The sequence below is a fragment of the Bos indicus x Bos taurus genome, chromosome 13 (assembly GCF_003369695.1).
Source record: "Bos indicus x Bos taurus breed Angus x Brahman F1 hybrid chromosome 13, Bos_hybrid_MaternalHap_v2.0, whole genome shotgun sequence".
Lineage (NCBI taxonomy): Eukaryota > Metazoa > Chordata > Mammalia > Artiodactyla > Bovidae > Bos > Bos indicus x Bos taurus.
Window position 1 is genome coordinate 26,864,207 of NC_040088.1, and position 20,487 is coordinate 26,884,693.

The following is a 20,487-nucleotide window of genomic DNA, read 5'->3' on the forward strand; positions in this document are numbered from 1 at the left end:
TTAGTCTTAATTGCTCTCGATAGACCCTAGAATGACCAGTGCCTCTGGTATAGTGCAAGTGAGTCAGCCTGGGGCTCAGCTTCAAAGGCAGACCTGAATGAATATATCTGGAGTGGGGCCGATTCTGCTTGTCAGTGTAATAAGCTCCCGGATGATGCTGAGGGGACATACCACGCTGTGAATAGCAGGGCTCTGTGGGTTTTCCATGCCAAATGCCTGGGGCTGGATTTCCCAAATATTCCTAGTCTTTCAACCCTTTTAAGTCACTGACCACTTTGTCCCCTGAATAGCTATGATCATTAATATCCATATTTCCCTAAGCACCACTGGGTTTTTGCAGGAGAGTTGTCACATTAATGTTTCATTAGGTTATGGTTTTTGTTGCATTTTTCATTACCCTCTGACTGATGGTGGCTCTTTTCAACCAGGAGGAGGGAGGGGAAAAAAAAGAACTCTATAAATGATTTGAAAATGGGCTGACAACTGTCTTTTGATCATTATCAAAGACAATGTAAATAATAAATGAAGCACAGAAGCCACAGGCGCTGGGTTAGCAGTGACAACTCATGCTGAGAGGCTCCCTCCGGCCGGCAGAGCCGCGGGGACTAATGAAACCTTCTCTCTGGGGTGGCAGCCTTTGGACCATGAGACTCAGGCAGAGTGGAACTTGGTCGTGGCTGTGGAGAACGAAGAGCCACTCTTCTCGTGTGATGCGGGGCAGCTGCAGAGGCCCCGGCAGGCCTCGGCCAGCGCCACCGTGAGTGTGTGGGTGACCAATGTCAACGACCCGCCCACCTTCCACCCGGGGACCTTCATCGTCAGTGAGGTCGATGGCGCAGGGCCGGGGACTCAGCTGGGAATGTTCAACGCTACAGATCCAGATAGAACCGCCGCCGGCCAGATAAGGTGGGGAGACTGGAGTGGGAAGGGTGGGAGTTCATGCAGAATTAGCCATGTGCTGGAGAGGGTTCCTGTTCGAAACTGGCTCCTTCTATGTGCTCCTGAGGGCGACTCCATCCCAGTTGGGAAAATGCCATAAGTCACCCACCCCAGAACTCCCCTAGCCCAGGTTCAATGCTGTTTTCCTTCTGTAGTGTCCTCTGATCCTCGTGGGAGGAATTCACGTGTTCATTTCCTTTGCATAGAGCACAAAATTATTTTACAGTCTTTTTCCTGTATTAAAATAATTTGTTATGTATTTCTAGTCCCTCTTTACCAAATGCTGTAAACTGGCAGCCCTGTGGCTTCTGGCCAGCGGAAGTGTTTTCAATTGTGGCAAAATGTACATAGAGTTTACCACTCTCACTGTTTCAAGTGTGTGGTTCAGGGACTTTGAGTACATTTATACTGTATGGCACATTGCTCCTTCCCACCACCCATCTGCAAAATCTCTCCTCCGTCTCATTTCCCCAAATTAAAACTCTGCAACCAGTAACCAATAACCCACCCCATTCTCCCCCACCTCTAGGACCCTGCACAACCATTTTACTTTCTGTCTCTATGTATGTGACTGCTCTCAGTACTTCATATAAATGGGATCACACAGACTTTCCTTTTGTGACTGGCATATTTCACTTAGCATACATAGTGTCTTCAAGTTTCATTCATGCTCTAGCATGTGCCAGAATTTCCTTCCTTTTAAAGCTGAATAATATTTCCACTGTGTGTATATACCACGTTTTGTTTATCCATTCATCTGTTGATGGATACTTGGATAGCTTAGTGTTTTGTTTTTTAAAAATGAAGTTGCCACAGTCCCCAGGAAGGTGGCAGAGTGGAAAGCGCCAGGAATCGGTCTCCCCATCCGGACCATGACGGTGCTGGCAGAATTTGTCTGATGGACTGAATTTGGAACTCAGGAATCTGTGGAAGGATTGCAACTTCCAGGGAAGACAGTGCAAACCATGGTTCACTGCGGTTCATCTCGGCTCTTAGCTCAGTACCTCCCTCACATCCAGCCCCATGCAAGGCAGCTGTGCCTCTCTCACTGGAACTGGTTACACAGCCTGTGAGAGCCGGGGTGGGTGAAAAATTAACAGACATGAATTCCCTTCTCATCAGTAATTAATTTAGACATACAAAGATTAAACTCTCCAATTAAAAGACAGAGCTTGGCAGAACGGATAAAAACACATGATCTGACTCTGTGTTATCTTCAAGAGGCTTTCTTGATATCCAAAGACATAAACAGAAAACCTAACACCATATACAGAAATTAACTCAAGGGTTTCCCTGCTGGATCAACGGTAAAGAATCTGCCTGCCAATGCAGGAGACATGGGTTTGATGCCTGATCCGGGATGATTCCACATGCAGTGGAGCAACTAAACCCATGCATCACAACTGTTGAACCTGTGTTCTAGAGGCGGATGCCACTGTTGAAGCCCTCGTGCACCAGAGCTTGTGCTCAGCAACAAAAGAAGCCACTGCAATGAGAAGTCTGTGCGCCGCAACTAGAAAGTAGCCCCTGCTCGCAGCAATTAACAGAAAAGCCTGAGCAGCAACGAAGACCCAGCACAGCCAAAAATAAATAAATACGTTTAAAAAAATTAACTCAAAATGGATCAAGTAAGTAAATGTAAGACCTAAAATAATACAACTATTAGAATAAAACCTAGGACAAAACTTCACAACCCTGGATGTGGTGATCATTTCTTGGAAATGACACCAATGGCGCAGATAAGTCAAATCAGACTTCGTGAAAACCGAAACGTTTTTTTTTGCATCAGAAGACACTATCCACCGAGTACAAAGGCAGAATGGGAGAAAATACTGGCAAGTCATACATCTGATAAGGGATTAATATCCATAAAATATACAGAACTTCAAAAACTGAACAAGAGCAACAACAACACCCTCATCTAAAACCGGACAAAAACTGTGACATTTCTCTAAAGAGGATACAAGTGGCAAACAAGCACACGAAAGATGCTCAACATCACTAATCATGAGGGGAATGCAAATCAAAACTGCAGTGAGATACCATTTCACACTCATCAAAAAACCCCAGAAAACAACCTCTAGGTTCATCAGATTTGAACCACCTCAGTTCAATTGCTGATTCACACTGTTGTACAGCAGAAAACAACACAACATTGTAAAGCAATTATCCTCCAACTAAAGAAAAAAACACCAAAAAATGGAAAACAAGCGTTGGGGAGAATGTGGAGGGATTGGTATCCTTGGGCACTGCTGATGGGAATAGAAGGTGGTATAGCCTCTGAGAAAAACAGTAGCGGAGTTCCTCAAAAAATTAAAAATAGAACTACCATATGATCCAGCAATTCTACTTCTGGGTACATGCCCAAGAGAACTGAAAACAGGGCCTCAAAGAGATGCTTGTACACCCATGTTGATAACAGCGTTAATCACAATAGCTAAAATGTGGAAGCAAGCCAGGGAGCCATTGATGATGAATGGGAAAACAAAACGTGGTCCATACATGCAATGGAATATTATTCAGCCTTAAAAATGAAGGGAATTCTGCAACATGCTCCAACATGGACGAACCCTAAGGACATTGTGCTAAGTGAAATGCACTAGTCACAAAAAGACAAATTCTGTACAATTCCACTTATAGGAGGTACTTAGAATAGTCAAAACTCATAAAGAAATAAAATATAATGGTGATTTCTAGGGGCTGGTAGGAGGGGAAATGGAAAGTTATTGTTTAGTAGGCACAGAGTTCAATTTTACAAGAATGAAAAGAGCTGTGGAGATGGATGGTGGTGATGGTTGCATAGCAGTGTGATGAATTAATATTTAATCCCACTGAAATGCAATTTAAAACAGTGAAGGTGGTAAATTGTATGTTATGTGTACTTTACTGCAATAAAAAGAAAGAGATAATAAAGCTGCCAGCATTTAAAAATCAAGAGTATGCTAACAACCTGAATTATCTGAATGTTCTTGAAACAGAGGAAGATTTGGCATTACTGAGTCAGTGTCCAATGGGGTCATGATCATCGGGGGCATGGGGAGAGGTCCCTTTGACCTCTCGCTCATCAACTGACATCAATCCTTATCCGACCAGCTTTGCTCATTTCTTGCACCTGCTCGGGACACCCCTGTGGGCACTAGAGTTTGAGATTCTTCCTTAGAAGAATGCTTCTCGACTTAACCATTGAGAAGGACCAGATTTGCTTTTTAAAATTACCAGTTCACTGTGGAATAACAATTTCATAAAATATTTTAAAATAAATTACAAAAAAATGATCATGTGCTTGGGGGTCACAGTAATGCCACTGACTATAAAAATTTCCTGAAGCTTGTTTCTCAGTTTTCTCTCTTATCTCCTTGGGTGCAGCTAACCTGGAGTTCTAGAACACCACAGGTCTATGCAGGCAAGTGCTGAGTTAAAGAGGCCCAACTGCAGCATGAATCAGAGTCACTTGGAAGGCCTGTTAAATGCGCTTTGCTGGGTCTCACCCTTGGGGTCTCTGATTTTGAGGTCTGGGGTTGGGACTGAGATTTGCATTTGTAACAAGCTCCAAGATGATGCCAATGCTCCTAGTCCCTGCCTGGACCTCTTCTGGGGGATACCCACAGAGACCCCAAATCTGATTCAGGGCTATATTCCTGTCCCTAGAGTATGGTTGGTTCCTTTGTAAACCCTGACTTGACAAATATCAGACAGGGAGAGTTACTGAACTTTTCCAGGGCCTTTAAGTGATGAGGAAGAGAAGGCACATGAAACCCCCAGTCTTCAGATGTTTTGGGGAGCGACATCTTTTCTGTTTGCCTGTGGGTCCAGGCCTTTCCTTCTGTGGGTCTCTCAGCAGGTAGGTTGGGTTCCGATGGTTCCACTTGGTTCTGATGGCTGCCATCTGACTCTGACAGGTCTTGGGGAATTCTGGAAGGCCCGGTGTGCTCGCGCATTAAAATGGTTACCAGGTGCACACAGATGAAGCAGGATGTAGATAACCATGTTGCCTGGCTGTATTACCCACGTGTGAATCCTCTAGGCTCCAGGGGCAATGCAGTCTTGTGCTTCTGTTGCACGGCCAGGCTTGGCTTAACATGAAGCCACCAGCTCCTGCAGGCAACTGAAGACTGGCTCTTTTCCAGGATGAAAAATTTTCCCCGAGGTGGACAGAGTTATGTGCAGCTCGACAAGGACAGGACACCTGGTGTTCAGTGAATATTGATCTGACACTCTGGTTGGATCTCAGGTCTCTGGGGCCTTCATCAGAGCCAGAAACACTCCTAACAGAGGTTCTTACAATTTCCCAGATTCACAAGGGGAATTGTGCCTGCTGTGGTATATTTGGACTTGTCTCTTGATGTAACTTTTTAATTTTAAAAATTACATGTGTTTTCTTCTGCAAGATACAAACTGGCTTATGATCCTGCAAACTGGGTCAGCATAGATGAGCGCTCTGGGGTGGTCATCACTGTGAAGCCGGTTGACCGCGAATCTCCTCATGTCAATGACAGCATTTACGTAATCATCGCTCATGCTGTTGATGATGGTAAGCACTGACCCAGAATTGTCAGAGGGGGCGATGGTTTCTTGCTCCTAAGGGAAAATGACACAGGTGAATGTCTTTCAGCACAACTGGGAAAGATATAAACCTTTTTATCATTGTGCATCTACACTGATGATTATTTTTGATGATAATTCTTGAAATGGCAAACTAGGGGGCTATGCCATAGAAAGAGGGGTAGTGTTCATTCAGAAGAGACGATGAGCCTGATAAGGATACAGCCACCACCACAGCATCTTTTTCATCTGTTTATAAGACAACTCTCTAGCTCTTTGTCAAAGCCAATTGTATATGATAAACATGAGCAGTTTCCCTGCACTTGGACTGCCTTATAAGCTCAGGAAAATGTGACTGTGCAGGACAAATTTGTCATCAACCATTTTTATCAGCATGTTTTAACACTTTTCTCTATACTCTCTCTCAAGGCTGTATTTCTAAACCTACCAAAGCAGAAAGCTAGAAAAATAAAATATTTCCAGTAATTTTAATGATTGTATTTGAGAAAATCTGTAAATTAGACTTGTAATAAGAGTTGTCTTATGAACCCAGATTCCCAAGCATACATGGTTGTATATCCCATTTGCATAATTAACAGTTGTATAATTAATGTTGCTTAGGGAGATATTAAATCTGTGTTCCTAATTGGCTTTAGGTGAGGGTTCCATAACTCTGTTATGGATGTTTTAATGAATGGCACTGTTTTTTCAGTGGAATAGTTTAAAAAAAAATAAATTTTTATTTTGAGGTCATTGTAGACTTGCATGCAGTTTTTAGAAATAAGGTAGTGGGATCCCAAGTACCTGTTGCCCAGTGTCCTCCAGGGGTGACACTTTGCAAAACTCTAGTGCAGGATTCAGACCAGGATTACAGTGTGGACCCAGTATAGAAGCTGAGGTCCGCAGAACTACATCACATCCATCCCCGCTGCCGCCCGCGCCCCCGCCCCCGCCCCCACTCCTGCTTTAACAACTTCCATGGCTGATATTATCGTCTACTCGATAACTGTCCCTCATTCAGCAAGTGTTTTATTAACTTATCCTACCCAGATTTTCAAAAGAGCAGGAAGACAGATCCAGCCCTTGCAATAAAGCTTATTGAAAGGGAATTGGCTTCAGTGTCTCCGCGGAGTGGTTCTTTTCTGCAGAGGCCGAGAGCACTCATTCGCAGGCGTCTGTGTTCTGGGGCAGCCTCTGGAATTAATCAGCAACCTTGCTGGGACGCCCTCCTCCCCACCCAGGTGTCCCTCCGCAGACGGGAACCGGGACCATGCTGCTCTTCCTGTCAGACGTCAACGACAACGCTCCCACACTCCGCCTGAGCTCTCAGCACCTGGAGGTCTGTCAGTCTGCGGGAGATAAGTCCCTCCTCATTGAGGCGGAGGACAGCGACCTAGAGCCCTACTCCGACCCGTTCACCTTCAAACTGGACAGCACGTGGGGAGACACAGAAGACATGTGGAGACTGGGGGAAAACAGGGGTGCGTATCACACTGGCCAGAAAGGCTGGGAAAGGACAGAAACCTGACTCACACACACTCAGGCCAAGAGGAATATGTTAGCTTATGTCACCAAGAAAGCGGCAGGTAAGCCTGTGTCCCAGCAGACCTGGGTGCCCAGAGGACTTCCTGGAGGCAATGGCTCCCGACCTTGGCTCTGTGGTCCCTTCATCTGCAGCCAGGCTCTCCTTTGGAGACAGAAGCGTGGTGGCTGGGAGTCCCTGGGACTCTCTGGTGCCTGGCAAGAAGGTGTGCCTCATCACAGGGCTTGAGCCACCTGCCCTGCTCAACACTGGGTAGGGGTTGGGAGGGCAGATGTACTGGATGGCTGGTTCTGAGCCCACACCTGGACCTGGCTGCGATCTGGGCTTAGCCCCTCCTGATCCACATGGGTGAAGAGTTCAGAAAGTTTGGGTGCCCTAAAGAAAAACTGGGGTGCTGTTTCCATAGCCATGAGTAGACAGTTTGCAGTGAGTCCTGAGCCTTTCTAGAGAATCATCAACCTGAGGGTGGTCTTGGGAACCACTTTACATGCAGCTGGTGTCCATGGGAGAGAGTGGTCATGGCCACCTCAAACTTCCTACAGAGCCTGGCACAAGGGAGGCATTAAGAAATAACCCCTGAGCAGCTGAACAAATGAACACATCAATGCAGCTAAGGTCCCCCTCCCTCTGCAGGTTGTTCAGTGGAACTTCTAATGCAGAGAAGCCTTCCACTTGGTGACTACTCTGTGCCGCTTCTCATCGGAGACAAACAGGGACTTTCCCAGAAGCAGACTGTCCACGTGAGGGTCTGCTCCTGTCCCGATGGATTCACCTGTGCGGAGCCCCTCATCGCGAGAGCTGGGGTCATGAAGGGCGCCCTGGCCCCTCTCTGTGTAGCATTCATGGCTCTGGCAGGTCAGTATAGATAGGAGCTGTCCTGGGAATGCAGCTCCTCTCCCCGGGCTGTAAGCCAAGGGCATAGAGTCCTCTGGGGTGGGGGGCGCAGGTGGCCGAGGTCAGCGGGGTGCCTTTGAGAATGACCCCCAGGCTCACAGGAGGCCCAGGCTCAGATGGGAGGTTTCCACCCTGGTCAGACAGGCTGCCTGCCTGGCAAAGGGGGCTTCTGCTCAGTAGCAGACTTTACAGCAACGGAACCTAGAGATAGACGCCGTTTAAGGACAGTGGTCCACTGTCTATGGACTCCTGCTAAGCAGGAGACGCGGGTTCAATCCCTGGGTCTGGAAGATCTCCTGGAGAAGGAAATGGCAACCCGCTCCAGTGTTCTTGCCTGAGAAATCCCATGGACAGAGGAGCCTGGCGGGCTAGAGTCCATGGGGTCGCAAAAAGTCAGGAATGACTGAGCAACAGAGCAGAGGTGATTTTAATAGCTGAGGACGGCAATGTACACAAGCTCCCAGGCTTGGCAAAGGCTAACAGGGAAGCTCAATTTTCAAGCAGACAGTAGAGTATTACTGGTCACATAGTATTACTCAGTCTGACAAATAGTTAGCTCTCACCTACTGTGCCCCAGGCTGTGCTAAGCACTGAGGCTGCAAAGATTGATGAAGGCTCAGCTTGCCCCCATGAGCCCCCAGCCAAGTTATATGCCAGCAGCACAGGCTCCTGTGGGAGGGAACCTCTGATTGGCCAGAGCTCTGGCATCTCATCTCTCCCTTGTTTCGTCATAGCCGCTCTGCTCCTCCTGCTGCGATGCCGCCTTGTATCCGAAGCCAACAGGCAGGGTCCCTCTGTGCCACAGGATGAGGGCATCCAGACCCTGCTCGCGTGGAATGAGGAGAGCAGAGCCGATCCTCTCCAGGTAGTGGAGCTGGACTGTGTCTCATGAGGACCATGTGGTAGGCTCTCCATACTGCTCTCGTTCACTGCCCCCTCATGTCATCATCTCGTCACACTTGTCTAGGGCGCTGGCTCTCAACTGGGGGCGATTCTGACCCCCATCCCCACCCCAGGGGACATCTGGCAGTGTCTAGAGGTGTGTTGGTGGTTACAACTCAACTGGGAGTGAAGAGTTGGCCGGGATGGTGGGGGCGGATGATGCTTTCGTGTCTGGTGGATAGAACTAACTGGGGGGACACTGCACGCCGTTCTGCTGTGCTCAGGACAGCCCCCATGACAGAGAAGTCACCCACCCAAGTGTTAGCAGTGCTGAGGCCGAGAAACTTTATTTAGGGCAAATGACATTTTTCAGGTGAGTTTCTCTAGTATTACTAACAGCAGCTACCAATTATGTCCTTGTTCAGTTCAGTTCAGTCGCTCAGTCGTGTCCGACTCTTTGCGACCCCATGAATCGCAGCACGCCAGGCCTCCCTGTCCATCACCAACTCCCGGAGTTCATCCAGACTCACGTCCATCGAGTCAGTGATGCCATCCAGCCATCTCATTCTCTGTCGTCCCCTTCTCCTCCTGTCCCCAGTCCCTCCCAGCATCAGAGCCATTGGTAAATAAGGCTGCCACTGTGTCCACACTTCCCTGTTATTCCATCTTATGTGAATACACCAGCCTACATCCACACACTGGGGACACTGCACACTCTCAAGAAGATTCCCTTCATCTAGACACCATCACTGATTCCACCCGCCTTGTCCTTTTCTGCCATCGGACACACTCCCTGATCAAGAGGGTCTGCAGGACAGCACGGGGTCCTCCCCTCTCTGTGGGGAAGCCAGTGAGCCCTTAGGAAAGAAATCCAGGCCTTCCCTGGTGGCCCAGTGGTCAAGAATCTGCCTGCCAGTGCAGGAGAGAGACACTGGTTCGATCCCTGGTCTGGGAAGATCCCACATGCTGCAGAGCAACTGAGCCCATGGGCCACAACTACTGAGCATGTGCCCTAGAGCCTGTGCTCCGCAACAAGAGAAGCCACCACAATGAGAATCCCAAGCACTGAGACCAAGAGTAGTCCCCACCTAAAGCAACTAGAGAAAGCCCTCGTAGCAAAGAAGACCCAGCACAGCTGAAATAATAAATAAATAAATCTTTTTAAAAGAGAAGAAATCCAGCACTTCTCAACATCTGAGTCCCTCAGTGAATATTTGTTGAGTGAGAAATGGATAAGGCTCCCCACATCACTGCCCACTGTGGTGACCCCAAGAACCATCACTGAGGCTTAGAAGAGGGCAAGGACCAGTTTTGAGATGCTGAGGCTGATTGATACGAGGTTTTCTCTTTGGTTGCTTGATTTTTGTTGTTGCCATCACTTCACGTGAACCGCTAAACAAGAAACTTCACTTCCTGACCAGCGATTACAAAGCGTCCGCTTGCCAGGGTTGCCCTCCTGCTTCACAGCGCAGGCTGTTTTCCAGGGTCAGGATGCTGTCTGTAATGCCAGAGGGGAGACGTTACTCGCTGTCTTCTGTGTTTAATGCCGCCATCTGTAATTTCAGCCCTAGTCATATTTCTTTCCTCCTGTCCCACAGGGAAGGTCATACCTCGGGGATCACATGCCAGCCCTGTCCATCAGCGCAGCCCAGGCGGGCGCCAAGCTGGGAGCTAAGGTGAGTGTGGCTCGTTTGCTGCTTGTGTTGAAACAAGAGGGGTGACTTTGGTGACCGTTCGATGCGAGGGGGACACCATGGCTGCTCCCCCACCCACATCCTGGGATGTCCCCCTACAGGCCCACCCCTCGCCTGCTTTCACCCCAGCCGCTCCTGCAAAGCCCCTGCAATTCTGCTCAACCTCACATACCTTTGCTCCCAGCTCAAGTGTCGGATGGCTCAGGGCCACACTCCAGTCCGTCCAGCGCTAACTTCACGACTTTAAACATTATTTTCCTTTAAATGGACTTGTGTCCAAAAGAAGTGCATTTCTTTAAACAGGAAATTTTATATTTCAATTGTAAGCAGAAAACAAGTTTTACTTGTATAAAGAGCAGGTGAGTGAAACACAGACACAATAGAAATAGAACCCTGTAATTCTAGGTAGAAAATGTGGGAAGAGAGAGAGAACCAGGACAGGCTGGCACCTGACGGACACTTCCTCCTTGATGTCATTAGGAGCATGGAAGAGGAATTAGACAGGGACTGATTTTTCTCACCACGCAGTTCAATGTCATTTGAAACCCTGTTCCCAGTCTGGCTAAACTTTCCCTTCTCTAAGCGGACGAAGACTCCACTTTGGAAAAGAGCGAGTTGACCCAGGGCTGGTGTCATTTATTGTGCAGACGCCTGGCTGGGGAGAGCAGGACCAGGTCCAGAGGGCATCTGCCCACCACTCCATGTTCCCAGGGGGAGGGGGCACAGAGACTCCTGTGGGGGGGCTGGCAGGGGCTTCTCTTCCTTGACTGGTCTATAAGCTTCTGGAGGCCAGAGCTCCTGGTAGGCACAGTAAAAACTCTGGTCCACTAATCGTGCCCTGGGATTTGCACTCTGCAAGTATAATCCCATTGCATCTTTACCAAACCCCTGCCGGAGGGTACCTTGCTCCCCCAACTGCAGGGGAGGACACCAAGTCTGCTCTTCTATTTTCTGGTGAGTCTCTAGGTTCCCTTTATGATGTCCTGCAAATAGTCAGTGTACCTGTTATGGCTGGATTGATAGTCAGCCATCCACACACCTTCCCTCAGTGAGATTGTCACTTACGATTATCAGGTGACCTGCTATTTTAAAATCTGTGACAAGGCACGGACTTCCTTAGAACTGTTACTGAGGACCTGTGCCTGCTTTATTTTTTCTGAAATTTTATTTCATGATTGAAGGGCTTATATTAAAAATAGAAACCCAAAGCAAAAGTTGTCCACAATCCCATCCCAGATCTAAACAGTTTCATCTGTCTGTGTCAGCTTCTAGATCTTGTGTGCATATTCAGTTGGCAGGTGTTTATAATATCATCCATAGAATGTTAGAATCTTCAAGTCACGTTGGGTCACACATACCCACTTTAGTTTATTCTTTTCCCTTTCCTTTTCTTCTCTTCACCTTTCCTTTTCTACTTCCATTTCCCCTCCCCCTCATCATAATGCTAATTTTTATTTGCATGTGAGTATCTGAGGAGGAAAAGGTGTAGCTTCTTTGTTTTCACTTAGAGGGAAATGCGTTACCTTTGGAATAAACCAGCATTTTCCCCTAGGATAGAAAATAAACACTACCTTCTCTGTTGAGTGTATCTGACCAAGTACACCTTGTCCTGGGAACTCCAGTGAGTTGCATGGCTTTGCTCCTGCTGCTGGGACTTCACTGGTGATGGACAGTGGGTTCCCTTCTAGAAGGTTCTGTGACTCTGGTAGAACAAACACACAGTTGTGAAAACCTCATGTATCTAACTAACTATTGTGATTGTTGGGTGTTACTGAGTTGTTGTTTGATACTATACTATACAAGTCGCTTCAGTCATGTCCAACTCTGTGCAACTCTATGGACAGCAGCCCACCAGGCTCCTCTGTCTACGGGATTCTCCAGGCAAGAATACTGGAGTGGGTTGCCATTTCCTTCTCCAGGCCTTGTACTTGGTTAATACTCTCCTGTCATCATCTTGAATATTTGATAGCTCTGATCAAATATGACACCCACAAATAACTGCATTTCTCTGTATTCATGTCTGGGTACCAGAGGTCATCTACAAGATCAAGAGCAGTGGCCTTGGCCCTAACCAACTTCCAGTCCATTGACTCCACACCTCCTGCCAAACTGAGCCATGTCCTTATATACTCCATGTACACATTCTAAAACTATAGCTGTGTTTTTTAACATGACTTTTCAGACTCACGCAAAGTTGTAAAAATAGTTCAGAGTTCCTGCGTACCTTCCACACAGCTTTCCCCCAGAATAATAATCTACATACTATGTTATCAAAACCAGAAAACTGACTTCGGTATGACACTATTGACACAGGCCTCAAATACAGACCTTATTTGGACTTCACTAGTGTAACTAGCTATTAGTTTAACAAAAAATTTACTCTTCTGACAAGAGCTAAAATGGTTTCTCAAGGGCCAAAGAGTCACTGTTTTCATGACAGAAAGCTTTTAAGAAAGAATTCAAGACCTCTATAATTCATTATTTTTCTCAGGCTACATTTGAGCCAAGATAAAAATGAGTTATTCTCTTTTGCACAAACATGATTCCATGAATCCTTGAAAGGGCTTGTGCATTGATAGGTATGTCCCTCTGACCGTGGAAGGGTCAGCTTCATAGGCATGGAACCCAGTCAGTCCCATAGGCCCCTGTGCTCAGAAGGGCCTTGTACTTGGTTAATACTCTCCTGTCACCATCTTGAAACACTTTATATCTGGCAAGGGGCTCACATTTTTTATGCTGGGTCCTTCCAATTATGTAACCAGCCTTGGGTCTTAGGGATGAATGGGCCACATTCACAGACTTTGAGGCCACACTCTCAGCACACTGTGAGTCTGATGTGAATTTTGTAGACCCAAGATGGGCTTGAAAATCTCATATGTTCATGCTCCATCCCCACAAAGCAACTATAAAACTCACCCATGGATTTCTGCTAGGAATACCTACACTATCATCAGATACCTTTAGTGCAGAAACAGGAGGCCTCATGGTTACAAGAATTTCTAGTTATGTGTTTGCATCTTTGGGTAATTTATATGAAACCAATAAACACTTATTTTTTTTTACTTTAATTAATTTTTCATTTTTAAAAATAATTTCAGGGTCATGGTGTGTTTTTTGAACCAAGTGTGAGAAACAAATACTCTACTCCTGTAAGTATCAATGAACAAGTTACCATGAAAAGAGTTACCTTACAGTCCTGGCAGCCGTGGGAAGCCCTGAAAATGGGAAGCTGGGAAGGGGGAAGGTGGTAAAAATATATCCAACCAACATCCAAATAAGCTGAAAGCAGTGAATGTGGGAAGCAGTGAAAAAAGTGAAAGTGTTAGTCACTCAGTCTTGTCTGACTCCTTGCAGCCCTATGGACTGTAGCCCACCAGGCTTCTCTGTCCATGGGATTCTCCAGGCAAGAATACTGGAGTGGGTAGCCATTCCCTTCTCCAGGGGGTCTTCCCAACCCAGGGCCTGAACCTGGGTCTCCTGAATTGGCAGGTGGATTCTTCACGGTCTGAACCATGACTTCTAGGGAGCAGATGAGAACTAAATAAAGTACTTACCTCCAGACCTGAAGGCACCAAAGGTTTTCAGTCCCTGACAAGTTTCTTTTGCTGCTGAGAAGCTAGGAACTTGGTGAAGGCCTGAGTATTCTTTTGCTTTGATTCTTTATGGATTTATAGAAGTTTTGAACTAAGGGGAATATAGAGGCCACTAGTGCATTTCCTCCTAAACCTTTCTAACAGCAGAATCCTTCTTTACAAATGAGATCTTACAAAGAATGCCATTATAAATAAAACAGAAAAGAGCTGTTTTTTTATTAGTACTGATTTTGAAGTGCAATGACATTTACAACATACACCTGTTGCCAAAGCAACAAATAAAAATAGTGATTCAACTGGAAACAATAACAACAAAAAGGAAGCTGGATATTGTGGAGGAAGTTTGCAGAGTTCTTCCTTAGCATCTAATTAATTGCCTCACATTGTTGAAATTGATTCTTCAGGTGTCAAGAAAATTTCAATTTATGATAATAAGCAGTTTCAGATATTTTTAAGGGAGTTCAGCTTATCGTATCAGGTTCTCTTTGATTAAGCAAACAAGCGACAAAAAACTTCGTTCAAGTTTCATAAAAGCAATTATAATATTCTTGCTTTTATTCACATGTTGGGAGGGCTCAGTTAAAAAGATGTAAGCCCTTCTCCATTATATTAGAAAAATAACATTAAATATTATTATTAAAATAACTTTCACATAATTAGAATGAAATTCAAACACTCTTGCTGAAGTACCATTGAGGAGTTGTGGGTCCTGGGAACATGCCTGAAGCCAGGGCTTCTGTGCCGAGTGGCCAGGGGAGGGAAACTGTGCTCTTGGCCTTGACAGAGTCACATGCAGTAAATGTGGCAAAATGAAGCAAAAGCAGCAAAAAGTGGTGTGTGGTGGAACCTAAAATCTACTCAAGAAAAAATCGACCCTGAGTTTCCCTGGAGACTGGTGTCATACCTTCCACTGGGCTGGGAAGGATCACAGGGTCTGACCAGCAAGCACATTGGAGGAAGGGCCTGTGTGTCTTGTATCCTCCTCCGAGAGGCTCACGGGAGCTGGAGGGCAGTGACTGAGGACACAGCATCACCAGGCAGCAGGTCTCCAGGGTTGTTGGTAGGGGTTATCCCTGCTATCTCTTTGGCTAAGAGCGTTTAGTTCAATTCGCAATGGTGGGATGGGATGGGTTTATGTGTATAGACAGATACGGGTACAGACAGGTGTGTGTGTATATATATATCTTCATGGACATGTAAAATTATCCTAAACTTCACAGTGTTTTATACACATCTTCTGGAGTATACAAAGTACCCCTAAATTCAGGGGTGATCAGAAGTCATTGCAGCTGTAAAAGTCACCAATGTGTTTCTGAAAGTGAAAGTGAAGTCACTCAGTTGTGTCCCATTCTTTGGGACCCCATGGACTGTAGCCTACTAGGCTCCTCCATCCATGGGATTCTCCAGGCAAGAATATTAGAGTGGGTTGCCATTTCCTTCTCCAGGGAATCTTCCCAACCCAGGGATCGAATCTGGGTCTCCGGCATTGCAGGCAGACACTTTACCCTCTGAGCCACCAGGGAATGCTCTCATGTCACTCTCCAATTTAAATCCACCTGACAGCTGGCCGTTGTCCTGGCATGGTCTGCAGCCCTGAGATCTGGGATCATCTGGTCCCTCCTGCGCTGTCCTCCGCCTGCAGGTCTGGGCTGCCTCCAGCCTCCTGGCCTCTGCTGGCCTTCCCTCCTCGTGGGCCCTCCTCTTCCTGAGAGGCCCCGGGTGCAGGCGGCCTCTCTTGCACCTTGCACGCTCATCACTATGTTCCTCTCACCCTGGGTGGAGGCCCCGCACCTGTGTGAGCCTGAGTGAGGGGCTGCTTGGCCTCACATGCACGGGTCTGACTACATGATGCAGGTGAGGCTCTCTGGGGTCCCGGGTGGCCCCCACATGGAGCCTCCTAAGCCCACCTCCTCATGGCTCTACCCCACGCCTCAGCCAGAACCTGAGACCCAGGTCCATGAGAGAGAGAAGGCAGCAAGGCACCCTGTGTGCACGAGGTGCGGCTGACCTACCAAGGCAGGAGGAGGGGGATTAGAACCTGAGATGAGCTGTGCGTTGTGGGGACAGGTGGTGGGATGAGCTTCCCCATGTGGGGCAGTCAGCCTCTTGCTGATTCATGTTTGTGGACCAGACCCAAACTCTGCTGGCCAGGCTCCCTCGGCTTCCTTCTTCCCTGGAAGCCAAGGCGTGGAGGGCCCACCAGTCCATCAGTCAAAACCGGCAGGACTGCCCTCTCTCCCTGCACACACGGAGGTGACATCTGGTTAAATTGCCCTTGGCCTGTTGTCCCCTCCAGGAGAGCTGAGACAGTCCTCCACCTGGTGGTGGCCCCCGTGTGCCCGCCAGCGGAGGCCATCAACTGAGGGGAGCTGTGAGCTGACTCCGACAGGATTAGGACTCTTTTCTTCGCTTTTCAGGTTTGCCTCAATACCGTGGTGCCCAGAGGACCCCTGGAAATGAGAGCAGGAGTGATGGCAAAGGTGCTGAGTCAGGTAGGAGGCCCCCAACTCTGCAGATGCTGCATTAGAGAGTCTGGGTGCTCATCAGAGCCTCCTGGGGACCTGTTTTGTGAGACGTGCCTGGGGGCCCCTTCCTCGGGTTGTTAGAGTGGATGAAGATGGGTCACGGGAAGTGAGAACCCTTATAGTCTAGTCCCTGGTTATCATCACGTGTCTTACCCACATTCACATCTGTGTATCTGCCCTCTCCACCCCACACAGCTTGCCCTGTGGATGGAGCGGGTGGGGACCAGTTCACCATCTGACTGGGCCGAGGAAGGCTGCTTCCTGCTGAGGCCCATCCTCCTGTCCCCCAGGCAGGCAGGGAGCATTCATTAGTGCAAACTTGGAGCTGAGCTGGGTGGTGTGAGAGGAGGGAAAAACAGCAGATTAGAAGGCCCAGTGCTTTCCCTTGTGAGCCTTCTAACTTAGTTGGGGTTTATGATGAATTATTGATCTCACAAGGCTTCTAAACTGCTGAATCAGGGCTGGAAGCTTCTGCTGTCACAGGCCTCGGGAGCTTTGAGCACAGACCCCCTGCAGATCCTGGTTTGCTGTGTGCTCACCAGGCCCATCCTTAGTTATCTACTTGGCTGCACTGAGGGGACATGATGGAACTGATGACACCCCAGTCACAGCCCCTGGATTCACCTTTCAGCTGGCTTCCTCCCCGCCACCCATGCCCCAAGGCATAGGGCCACACGGTGGCCACAGTCCCTGCAGGTGTGTGATGTAAGGATGAAGGTTCCCAGGTACTGTGGTCAGCAGGTCTGGGGACCAGTAGATGCAGGGCCAGGAGACGATATTCCCACTAAATGGAGAGCCTGGAGGAGCCCCCGCAAGCGGAGCAAGGTGGACACAGCTGGCTGAGAGCCTGGGGACATGGTGGGGGATGGGTCTGACTCTGAACATCTTCAGGCCCTAGATGAGTTCACTTTCACACGAATGCTGGAGCCAGTGATGGCTTAGAAGAGTCTTGTAAACCCATCCCCACCTTGGTCTATGAAACAGGCTCTATGAAACATTAGAGACCTTCTAGGGTATTTGGCAGAGAAGGCAATGGCACCCCACTCCAGTACTTTTGCCTGGAAAATCCCATGGATGGAGGAGCCCGGTAGGCTGCAGTCCATGGGGTTGCTAGAGTCGGACACAGCTGAGTGACTTCACTTTCACTTTTCACTTTCATGCATTGGAGAAGAAAATGGCAACCCACTCCAGTGTTCTTGTCTGGAGAGTCCCAGGGACGGGGGAGCCTGGTGGGCTGCCGTCTATGGGGTCGCACAGAGTTGGACACGACTGAAGCGACTTAGCAGCAGCAGCAGCAGTAGGGTATTTGGAGGTCAACAGGGAAAAGCCCTTTAACCTCACCCATCCGTCCATCCCACAAACATGTATTGGGGATGGTCATTCAAGGTGACAGCAGGCTTAGGGCCAGGAGGGGAGGTCTCAGGCCTGGGTGAGGGATGAGTCTACCCTGTAAGAGGGTAGAAGGGGTGGGTGGTTTTCTTCCATGTCCCCGTCATCCTACCCAGGTCAGGGCCACCGTCATTGTGTGTTCCCTCCCTGAGATCAGGAGGAGTGTGACGGGGACCCTCCCTTCAGTTTGCTGCCGTATCTGAGTCTGTAGAAAGGCCTGTGATGGGACAAGGCTCACAGGCCATGGCACTCACCTCCTCTCCTCGGTTCCCCTCCAGCAGCTCTGTGGCACCCGTGACCCTGAGGGTGATCCTGGCTACCCACCTCATGTCTACGCAGAGGAGGGCGAGTGTGAGCAAGCAGACAGCCTCAGCTCTCTCACCTTCTCTGAACATGACCTACCACCCGACGTGCTGGACTCTTTGGGGCCAAAGGCTGCTCCACTAGAAGAAATATATTCTCAGTCAGCCTTTCGTTCCTAAAAAATGCATATTTTGGTGAATTGGAATAATTCACAAGGGGAAATCACTATTCTAGAATGCCTTTTTCCTTTTGTTTTTTAAAAATTACCTTCTAGTTTTTTTTTTTAATTTCTTCTAAGTCCTTGTTAAACCTTTCTTGCATCTTCTCAATCCTTGTCTCCAGAGTTTCATCTACTAAAAAAAAAAAAATATTACCTTCTAGTTCTAACAGAATGAGGGTAAACTGAGTCTGGATTAAATGATTCGACATTCTGGGACCTCTTGAACCAAAACAAAACAGCAGGTCATACTTTTTAAAAAATTTGTCAGGCATATTTTCTAGAGAAATTTGAATTTAATTGTGTAATTCCTTGCTTCCATGAGCAGCCCAACTCCGAGACTAAATGAAATATAATCCACAGATTACCCCAATTATTTGAGAACAACAGATAATGCTGGGGAAAACAACAGGTAAAACTGGGAAAAGATTTTTAAGTGCTTACTTAAATTTCTTTATTATGGTTCTGCTTCAGTTTAAGTGAAAAACAATAGGGTAATATTTTGTAGAATATTTGCAATTAGTATTTTTAGTGATTTTTAAAAATATATTAGTCCCATTGCACTTTTTGAGTAGATAAATAGATAAAATTTATTACCATAAGAGAAATAATTAAAACTTAAAACTTTATGAGTGGTAAATATTTAAAAAAACTGACATAATTTAACTTGCATATACTATGTAAATATATTAAAATAACTTAGGAGCCTTTGAGTGACTCAATTCTGATTAAATTCTATTTTTATACAACATCACAAACTTTAATTGATTTTTACATGTCCACTTATCACTAGTGTAAACTGTGGGGGAGGTGATAGTGTCCTTTATCTAAAAAAAAAAAAAAGTAAATAGTAGGACATGTGTCTTGTATAGACTGTTTTCTTGGCTGTGTAATATATAAGAAACTGGTTAAGCAAAATTTTAAAAGATACCAGGGCACTTTAATGTATATATTAGATATCTAAAAGCCTATGGCAAATTCTAAAAAACATTATATAATTAATGAGCATACTCTTTTGTGCACATCCTCCTGAATTCGAGTCCAACTCTTTGTGATCCTATGAACTGTAACCCACCAGGCTCCTCTGTCCATGGGATTTCCCAGGCAAGAATACTGGCATGGGTTTCCATGACTTCTTCCAGGGGATCTTCCTGAGCCAGAGATCAAACCTGTGTCTCTTACATCTCCAGCACTGGCTGGCAAGTTCTTTAACACTAGTGCCACCTGGGAAGCCCCAAGTTTTAGCTGATGCAGAGTTAAAACTTTTCTTTCTAAAGAAGCTGTGGAAATACTGAAAGAGATCACAAGAATTAGTACATAGTCATTTCATGTGTCACCTAGTGCATTGGGTAACTGAAAAAGAAGAAAACCATCTCCAAAGGATTGGAAAGTCTAAAACTGGCTCACAGTTGTGTAGAATAGCTGTGCTAATTCTGGAATGATTCTGAGGAGAGCCTACGATGTTTTCTGGGGAATTCAGGATTCCCATCTTAGTCCTATCTTAGAACGGTATACTTCTTGAGTCTGAATGATTGGTGAGGGTCAGTAGGAAGTCATTGGACACTCCTGGATCTGAGGCAAGGGACAGAAAACTATGGCCATGGGGAACATCTGGCCCACCATCTGTTTTTGTAAATAAAGCTTTATTGGTACACAGCTGTGCTCATATGTTATTTAAGGGCCATCCATGACCACTTTGTGCTTCCATAGCAGTGCTGAGTAATCATGATGAAGATATATGGCTCACAAAGCCCAACACATTTACTTCCTGGCCTTTTAAAGAAAACAAGAACACTGATCCCCTTGTCTAAGGCATTCTTTTTAGGAACTCCGCATCTTATCTAATATTTAAATATATCCATAAAAACTTAAAAGTGAAAGTGTTAGTTGCTCAGTCGCATCCAACTCTTTGCAACCCCATGGACTGTAATCTGCCAGGCTCCTCTGTCCATAGAATTCTCCAGGC

General features: G+C 46.8%; 1 protein-coding gene across 2 annotated transcripts in view; it reads left to right on the forward strand.

Moving 5' to 3' along the window:
* The window catches only part of CDH26 (cadherin 26), a 47,449-nt gene extending 28,085 nt beyond the window's left edge, over window positions 1-19,364 (forward strand). The window contains exons 9-17 of one of the 2 annotated variants that reach the window (XM_027559059.1): window positions 635-906; window positions 5,328-5,470; window positions 6,723-6,962; window positions 7,658-7,879; window positions 8,653-8,783; window positions 10,399-10,476; window positions 13,593-13,643; window positions 16,505-16,579; window positions 18,280-19,364. In XM_027559059.1, the coding sequence (XP_027414860.1) occupies window positions 635-906; window positions 5,328-5,470; window positions 6,723-6,962; window positions 7,658-7,879; window positions 8,653-8,783; window positions 10,399-10,476; window positions 13,593-13,643; window positions 16,505-16,579; window positions 18,280-18,483 (1,416 nt within the window). In that variant the 3' untranslated portion in view covers window positions 18,484-19,364. The remainder of the gene's footprint in view (window positions 1-634; window positions 907-5,327; window positions 5,471-6,722; window positions 6,963-7,657; window positions 7,880-8,652; window positions 8,784-10,398; window positions 10,477-13,592; window positions 13,644-16,504; window positions 16,580-18,279) is intronic. The other variant, XM_027559060.1, reaches the window with a different exon arrangement.
* Window positions 19,365-20,487: the final 1,123 nt, after the last annotated feature.